This window comes from Grammomys surdaster, unplaced genomic scaffold (genome assembly GCF_004785775.1).
Source record: "Grammomys surdaster isolate TR1022 unplaced genomic scaffold, NIH_TR_1.0 267, whole genome shotgun sequence".
NCBI classification, from domain to species: Eukaryota; Metazoa; Chordata; class Mammalia; order Rodentia; family Muridae; genus Grammomys; species Grammomys surdaster.
In genome coordinates, this window is record NW_021604708.1 from 2,944,781 (window position 1) to 2,953,422 (window position 8,642).

At 40.4% G+C, this 8,642-nt stretch overlaps 1 protein-coding gene across 5 annotated transcripts in view; it reads right to left on the reverse strand.

The window, feature by feature from the left end:
- The window catches only part of Slc17a1 (solute carrier family 17 member 1), a 29,396-nt gene that overhangs the window by 3,126 nt on the left and 17,628 nt on the right, over window positions 1–8,642 (reverse strand). For all 5 annotated transcript variants that reach the window (XM_028776318.1, XM_028776316.1, XM_028776317.1 and 2 more), the window contains 2 exons: window positions 5,674–5,764; window positions 1,057–1,193 (listed from right to left, as the gene is read on the reverse strand). In XM_028776318.1, coding sequence (XP_028632151.1) covers window positions 1,059–1,193; window positions 5,674–5,764 — 226 coding nt within the window. In that variant the 3' untranslated portion in view covers window positions 1,057–1,058. The remainder of the gene's footprint in view (window positions 1–1,056; window positions 1,194–5,673; window positions 5,765–8,642) is intronic.

The following is an 8,642-nucleotide window of genomic DNA, read 5'->3' on the forward strand; positions in this document are numbered from 1 at the left end:
CTTCCTTCCTTCCTTCCTTCCTTCCTTCCTTCCTTCCTTCCTTCCTTTTTCTACTGACAAAATGAACAACAAAAAACTACAGAAAACAAATACTTGGTTCAAAGGTTTGCAAGCTAAGAGCCTGAATTTGATTCCCCGAATCTATGTAAAAATGCACACTATTGGGACATAACTTGAACACTAGGGAAGCAGAGACAGGAAGATCAGCAGGCCTGATTGACCAGCCAGCAGCCTATTGTGCTGAATCCCAATAAGAGATCTTGTCTCAGAAGAGGTGGCAGCATGAGGATGACATCTGAGGTTGTCTTTGGCTTCCGAACACACAGGCATCTGGACGCACAGGAACCCAGACACACATGTGCACTCACTTTCTCCATGCATAAAAAAATAAAAAGCAGGCTCACAGTCTTTTTGTCTCTCTTTCTATGAGACATTGATAGGTGATGGCAGTTATTGCAACGGCCTCTTGATTCAATGGGGCTTAAAAACAGGGCTATTTCACAACTGCCAATTCTAATCCATGAGTCATTTCTTCTCCTGGCTACTCACCGTGCAGAGTTTATACGAAAAGCAAAGTACCAGATTCTCTTCCTTAGCTGACCTCTTCTCTTTATCCTTCACTCAAAAGCTATTTTTGCCTGGATCATCTTTATGATAGCCCTTGCCTATCCCAGTGGTGGGTTTAGATTCCCTGTGATTTAAGTCCTAGAGAGCACTTTGCAGAGATACTATTTCCTTCACCTCAACACTCCACATTTCTTAACCCTTATTCTATGTTCCTGGAGAGTATTCCTCATCTCTCTTGCATCTTTCTTCACTGTTCATTTTTCAAGCTCAGTTTTCCAAATCTATATAGCAACTCTGATGTCTCCCCAGAATTCCAGAGCAGGCTACCCCTGGGTAGTGGTATCAGCATTACTCTTTCAGATTCAGCATGCTTCCCCTCCCCCAGCCTGTGGCTATGATTGCTCTCTATCTCAGCAATTCATCTTCTGCTGCTCTGTTCCCTTTCATGTCTTCAGTTTCAACACTGTCCTTAATCTGATAAAGTCTTACCTTCACAGCCGTGTGGTCTTTGTTTCTTTAGCCCAGTCCTGAATTTCTCCTTTAGCAAATAGAAGGTAGAAAGCCAGGCACGTCGTGTTAATGCCTGCCATCAAGAAGAAGATTTTATGCCAAGCATAATCTGGATCCTGAGGGATTAAGATACAAAGTAAGTATGAGTGACTGGTCTTGATCTTCTGTCTTATAACACTTAAAATATAGCATTAAAATAATATGTAGAGTTAACACAGGTCACTCAAGCATTCAAAAACTTATAAATAACCAAGAAATTCATCATTTCACTCTACACAAGTAATTGCTTTTGTCTTTCTATATATACAATTCTTTTTTACCAGCTTTCTTTCTTTCTGTCTTCCTTCCTTCCTTCCTTTCTTTCTCTTTCTCTCTCTCTCTTTCTTTCTCTCTCTCTCTCTCTTTCTTTCTTTCTCTCTTTCTTTCTTTCTTTCTTTCTTTCTTTCTTTGTTTCTTTGTTTCTTTGTTTCTTTTTGTTGTTATATTGTTTTTGAGACAGACTTTCTCTGTGTAGCCCTGGCTGTCCTGGAACTCACTCTGTAGACCAGGCTGGCCTCATGCTCACTTATCTGCTTGCTTGCTGCTGTCCTCCAAGCACTGAGATTAAAGGTGTGTGCCACCACTATCTGATAATATATCAGTTTCTTATAATCCATGTATCTTTTTTCTCATGATTTATTTTTTAAACTTCCTTTCTCTTTTGAGATATCTTGCATAGACAACAGTATGTTGTATCACATAAGCATGGATAGACAGGTATGTAGAGAGAAAGTGTGTTTTCAAATGTAGTTGGCAGATTTAAATAATTTCTATGCTCTATAACTATTATTTTTAACTAACCTATGTGCAGTAATTATTATTTTGCTACAATGCCTCTCATGTAATTTTATATTTACCATAGCAGTGTTCTGATACAATTAAGAGAAAGCATTCCAGGTTTTCTTCTTCAAGGCATTCGTGTTGTTGGATGTTGGCACACACCTGACATTTCAGGATTGATGAGGCAGAGGAAGGCAGAGAGATCCAAGGAAGAGGCCAACATAGGATACATAGTGAGTTCCAGGTCAGCCAGGCCCACATGGTGAGGTCCTGTCTCAAACAAAACCTCAAAACCAAAACAAAACGAACCCCCCAAACTCCCCAGTTATTTCTATCTCATTGTGAACACACACATGCCAATTGTATAAAAACACTATAATTTCCCACAAAGAATAATTTAAAATTTTGATTGGAATTATATTGAACCAACAGATCTTATAACAGAATTTCAAGGCATTTTTACAATTTCAAGTCTTTTAACATAAAAAAATGGTGTATCTTGCCATTTATTAATTTTTAAAATTTTTCTGTAAAAATTAGCCCCTGGTTTTCTCCATAGATATGTAAATAATTCATTAAACATATTCTTAAATATATGATTTTTATTTTAGGGCTAAAAATAATATACTAAAATTATTTTGTGATATTTATGCAGATATTTAGAAAATAATCCATACAGATTTATGCTATGTATATATTTATACTCTGTCATCAGAAACCAGGTCACCTCCACCTAGATGTATTTTGTTTTGCTTGCTTGAGGCTCACTTGAGTCTCAACACTCCTGAATCACCTCAAATGGGTTGACATTTCTCAGCACTCCTGAAGCACCCCAAATTTGGGTTGGTATTTTCTGCTACCCAAGTGACCAAAGGCTGATTTCGAGGATTGGCTATTTTTTTCTGGTCACCTTTTTCTTCAGATTCAGCCCTTGAAAAATCTCCAGCTAAAATGTTTGGTTTACTGGGAGAGCACTCCCAAATTCAGAAGTCCTTTTTACAATAGAAAAAAGAAAGGAAGCCATTTTGGCACAATTCCTTGAGTTTCTGCTTCTTGCAGACATTGCCTGCTATTGCCTCTGCATCTTCAGCTTGCTCAGGTTTCAATGAAACTCCCCCCTTTCGGTTTCCAGCTTTAACAACTGTTAACCTTAAGAAAATTGACCCAAACCACCCACTCTTCCATTGATAGAAGCAGAGTCCTTATAGGTTCCTTTTGTTTACATTACATCTGATCTTTCTATTTTTAAGTTGCTATATTGTTGACCACAGGGAGTAAATAAGATTCTTTGACACCTGTCATGCTTCTGACATCCTTTGTCTGTCCTTTCACTTCTTTAAACGCCTGCATCACTTCCAGTATCGTTGAAGCTCTAATTCTGTGTTTGTTTGTTTGTTTGTTTGTCATTTGCTTCACATTTCAAGTGTTTTGTGATTTTTTTTTTTTGCAGTGTCATGCCATGTGTACTGAAATTCCACGGAGCATAAATTTGCTCCAACCAGAAAGCTCAGGTCTTGTAAAACAATTCTCGGCATGTGACATTTAGAAGAAAAGGGTTTGGTGGGGCCAGAAAGATGGGTTAGGGGTTCAGAGCAACAGACAGTTTTCTAAAGGACTGAGGTTCACTATTTCTAGCACCCACATGGTGTCTCACAATGGATTATAACTCCAGTTCCAGAAGGTATTACGTTCTTTTTCAGACTCTGTGGCTGGAGGCATGCACATTGTACACAGGTACATATATAGAAAAGTCACCCATACACATAAAATAAAATTAAAAAAAATTAAAAAATATTTGGGGGAGGAACAGGATTTGAGTGTGGACCTCAACCTCTTGTTGGCTTATTGTTTCATGTGCTCAGGGGGGATTTTATTCAATTTTTCTCTTCCCGCACACTTAGACAAAGGCAGGATTCCTTCCTGGGCAGAGATCACTTTGCAAAATTCTGAAATTTAATTTTCTCACACCTTTAAGAAGTTAGCAGAAAAGTTTGCTCAGCCAACAAAAATTAGGAATTGAGCAGACTCAGTGGAAGAGCAGGGTGAGGCTGGCTCTGTGCTCAGCAAGAATCTGACCCTGGTTGCCTTGAACTTCCCTTCTCTAGTGAAGCCATCGCTCCTACAGGAGTTTCTATAGATATGTCGGTGTCTTCTGCCTTTATGTCATCATCATAAGTATGAGAAGCAGGATTTTGGTGGCTCATCTATGAGCAATATGGCCATGATGTGTGCTGACCACCTCTCCCTGGCCCATACTGTGTGTGTGGGAACAACTGAAGGAACTCCCAGCACAACTACTCCACTTGGGAGCTTTCCCCCAAACAAACCAGTTTATGAGCTAGTTCAATTGATAGGAGACAGGGGTTGGAATAGATGAGAAGCTTTTTGTATTCTCCACCATAAAGGGTTCTTTTGTCCTCCATGTTGTAGAAAGGAATCTGAACATGCACACTATCAATAACTTAGACTGCACACAGTGCTAGCAGCTGGCTGTTCTGAGTAAATACTCTAGCCCAGGTAAAGGGGGAGCACATGATTGATATAGGCAGACACTATTTAGACACTTTTTAAAGAAGTGCCTGGGGTCAGGCTACTAGAGAATAAGGGGAAAGTGCAAGGCCCAGACATCACAAGTCTTAGAAATGTTGCTGATCACCTGACCAGCAGGGCAAGACTGACCTCCAGAATGATTGACTGCCTCCTTGTAAAAGCAGCTGGCTGAAGTTTTGCTGAGGCTATTGACCCACTGCCTTCTCAGATGACTGAACCCCATGCTGTGAGGAAAGTGCTACTTAAAGATGCAGTTCCTGCCTCTGCCCACAGCTTCTGTGGTGGCAGGGAGCACGACCTCTGGTATTGAAGATGCAGAATGAGGTGCAGTCCTTTCTCACTACACAATTAAGCTAGCATGCCCATCCTGGATTTGCGGTTTTGGGATAATTGTTTGTCCCTTCATCCTCGGCAGCCAGTGCCCCTGTGATCAGTCATCTCTCTGGAATCAATTTTTCTGAATCTCTAAAATGCTCTCTTGGTTTTTTCAAGACAAGGCATGTATTTTAAGATTTAGTGTGAGCGTGTGTGTGTGTGTGTATGCATGTTCCATGACATGGATGCGGAGATCAAAGGAAATGTTTATGGAGTTGGTTCTCTCTTTCCACCTTTCTGTGGATTCTGGGGTTTGAACAAGGTTGTCAGGCTTGTGCAATAAGCACTGTCCCCACTGAGCCATCTCACCAGCCAAAAGCATGCATTTTAAGTAACTTTAAGTTGACAGAATATTTCAATTGTGTCCATCATGAAGATTTTAAGTGATTCTGTAACAATTACAGATCCATGCCTGCCTTGGTAGACATGACAGTGTCCCTCAACATTTAGCTCTGTACTGTCCTGATTTTAGTCTATTTTCTGACAAAGCTTGTTACTTCCACTACCTTCACTAAGCCAAAATCCTGTTTCAGCAGCTACACCTGCCCTATTTAAACCAAAGAGATCCATTTCCTTTTAGATAATTAAAGAGTTCCCAACACTAACAACTAATAGACAAAGAGAAAGAATAGATTGTAGAGTCAGAGCACCATCTGATTTCATCAAAGTTGTCTTCAAATGACATGAAAACTCATCTACTGTTGGCATCTTCTCCCTTTTGTGGTGTGTGTGTTTAAGATACATACACACACACACATATATATATGGAGAGAGGGAAGAGAGAAAGAGAGAGAGAGACTTTCTTCACACAATAATGAAAAAAATAAGTATGTGTATCTGCATGCTACTTACTTGATTAAGGATCAATCCAGCGATAGTTGAAGAAATTAGGCCTCCAAACATTCCAATTAAAGCTGTGACTGCCTTAAGAAATCCATAATATCTGTACAGAAAGGAAAGAGAACACAGATAGAAAATGGTCCAAACTCTTCAGGCAAAGCCACCCAATCCAGTGAGAGCAGGGGAGGGATGGGGGATCCTATTGCTTATGTTCATTAACATGTAACACCATTCTCATTGTTCTACAGCATCAGAAAAGTTGACCTTAGCAGTAAAGAATCTATGATATTATGGAAATGGGAGAGCGCTTAGAGTAAAACTCGGCAGTGTTTGAGACTTCTAAATATAGCCAAAGACATTCAGAAGGCAGGATGGGCTTCTCGTAGGAACTGAGTGGAGACTGATTGACTCAAGGACTGTGTTCACTTGGTCTCATCACATAGACCCTGAACCACAGACCCCAAGGATAACTGCCAGTCCCTGAGTGGGAAAATGAGAAGGCTCATTGAATGTTTATAAGCAGCTATTATTGGCCAATCCTGGATGTTTATAGAAACTTTAGAGAGAAATGAAGAAATAAACAAGGAAGCCACAATTTGTTAGACCAAGGAGAGGGCAAGTCCACCAGCCATGGAGGGGTGAGTTGGTGCTTAGTCAAGAGGAGCTTGGCTCAGGCTTGGGAGCTTTGGCCCTTTAGCCCAACGTTAGAGGTTCTGTGTTAGAAGGTCTTTCCTCTCATGAACAGGAGAGTCTTCAGACTCTTATTTTCTTTGATCTACACTGTATCTGCTTTGCCTTTACTTGTTCAGTGTGGAAGAAGGATAAAGCTTTTCGTTTAACGTATAGGCCTCTGCTCAGGAAAACTGTGAGGTTGCAGATTGGAATTTTGAGCTGAGTCATGGGAGAGGTGGACAGTGCATTCTATTAGGATAGTGTCCTAGTCACTGTCCTATTGTGAAGAATACTTAAGCTCCTGAGCAGCCACAGAGATTGGTGGTGGCTGGAACAATTATCTGGCCTCAAGTTTCTGCAGTTCACCTGTTTGCCATAGCAACAAAACCCTTGGATGGAATTGGAGCCAGTTATGACTTTTCTGAGCTCTTGTTACTTCTGTCTTTATGAGCTTGTAAAAACACTAGTTTACACACACACACACACACACACACACACACACACAGAGAGAGAGAGAGAGAGAGAGAGAGAGAGAGAGAGAGAGAGAGAGAGTCATTTTCTATCATCATAAAGGTTTTATTTTTTTCTTTTAACCTTAAGATAAATGGAAACACTTGTATGGGCCCCTAAATGTATTTAAGGTCCTCTTGAGTCATGTCTTTTGGGAAACTGATGTGAACCTGTTGTTCAGGTACATCTATATTCCCAGCATCCTGTGCAGCTGAAGAATTAAACTTGGGTTGGCTTTAGAGATGAATAGAGATGGTGAGAACTTCTTAAAGCTGTTGCTTGCACAATACCTACCAACCAGAGCTCCCAGGGTCTAAACCACCAGCCTAGGAGCACTTAGGGAGGGATCCATGGCTCCAGCTGTATATGTAAGGGAGGATGGCCCTGTCAGGCATAGGTGGGAGAGGAGATCCTTGGTCCCATGAAGGCTGAACGCCGTGTTTGGGGAAATTCAAGGGTGGGGAAGTAGGAGTGTGTGTGGGGGGGGGTAGGTAGGGACACATCCCAAGAGAAGCAGGAGGAAGGGTGATGGGATAGGGGGTTCTTGGGCGGGGGGAGGAAATGGGGTAAGGGGATAACATCTGAACTGTAAATAAAATATCCAATTAAAAAAAAGAAAAAAAAAGAAAAAAAGCTGTTGCTTGCTTTAAACTTTCTTCTTTTCCTTTCAGTGGCTGACATATGCCACTGCAACCAGAGAATACATTCTGAGTGAGTACAGTCATGTTGAGTTAACTGCAGCTTGCTTTATGATCCTGAATGACTGTCGACTTCGGTCAAGTCTTATGAACCATTGATAATTCCGAAAACTCAGTCCTTATTAAGTGTTGTCTTACTATGTCAGTTAGAATAGCTATGTTCATTTGTTCTGCTAATCATCAATATCATTTCCAACTTTTTGTCTACCTCGTATTGTGGATAATTTGTTGAGATTCCAAAAGTCCTTTACTTGTAACTGTGTCTAACTATTTAAGTGTGGTTCAGTTGAACCTCTTAATTCTTTGAACTCCCCCAGCTCATGATGAATATAAATAAATATGTATGGGCTGGCAAGATGGCTCAGTGGTAAGCGCAGTTGCTGTGCAAGTCTGACAGCCTGAGTTCAACATTGAGGTGGGAGGAAAGTGACTTTACAAAGTTGTCCTCTGCCACTACGTACACACAAACACACACACACACACACACTCACATCAATAATAAATAAATGCAATTTATGAGTTTGAGCAAAAGTAGAAGTTTGATATACTTATCTTTACAATTCTGAAGTTAATTTTAAAATTTCTAGTGCTGCTTCTTGGACTAAGCTTTATTTTATCTGGTATTATGACAGCATTTTCAAACTCCTTATTACTTCATTGACTTTTGATCCGTTCATTTAATCTGTATCTTCTTGGCAGCAAAGCCGTATTTCCTTGTAGGTTTAATTTAACAAGTGCAAGAAATAAGGAAGATGGGCACATGACATGAGGGTTCATTGTCCCAGCAATTTCCTTTTAAATTCCTTATGCAACCACAAGATGGAGCACCTCCCTGCCATAGGCTGGGCAGGTGTGAGCTTTCTTCTGCATCTTACAGTCCCTTACCAACAGTGGGGGTTTGATACCAGAAAGCATGAGAAGCTTTAAATTGCTTGAATGTAAGACAGATTTCTGTACAATGTTCAGCTATAATTTGCTTATTCTTCAGCTGGAACAGCCCATGGTTTAAAGTATTTTATAAGAAATACAAAAGGAAGGACGAAAGGAAGGAAGAAAGGAAGGAAGGAAGGAAGGAAGGAAGGAAGGAAGGAAGGAAGGAAG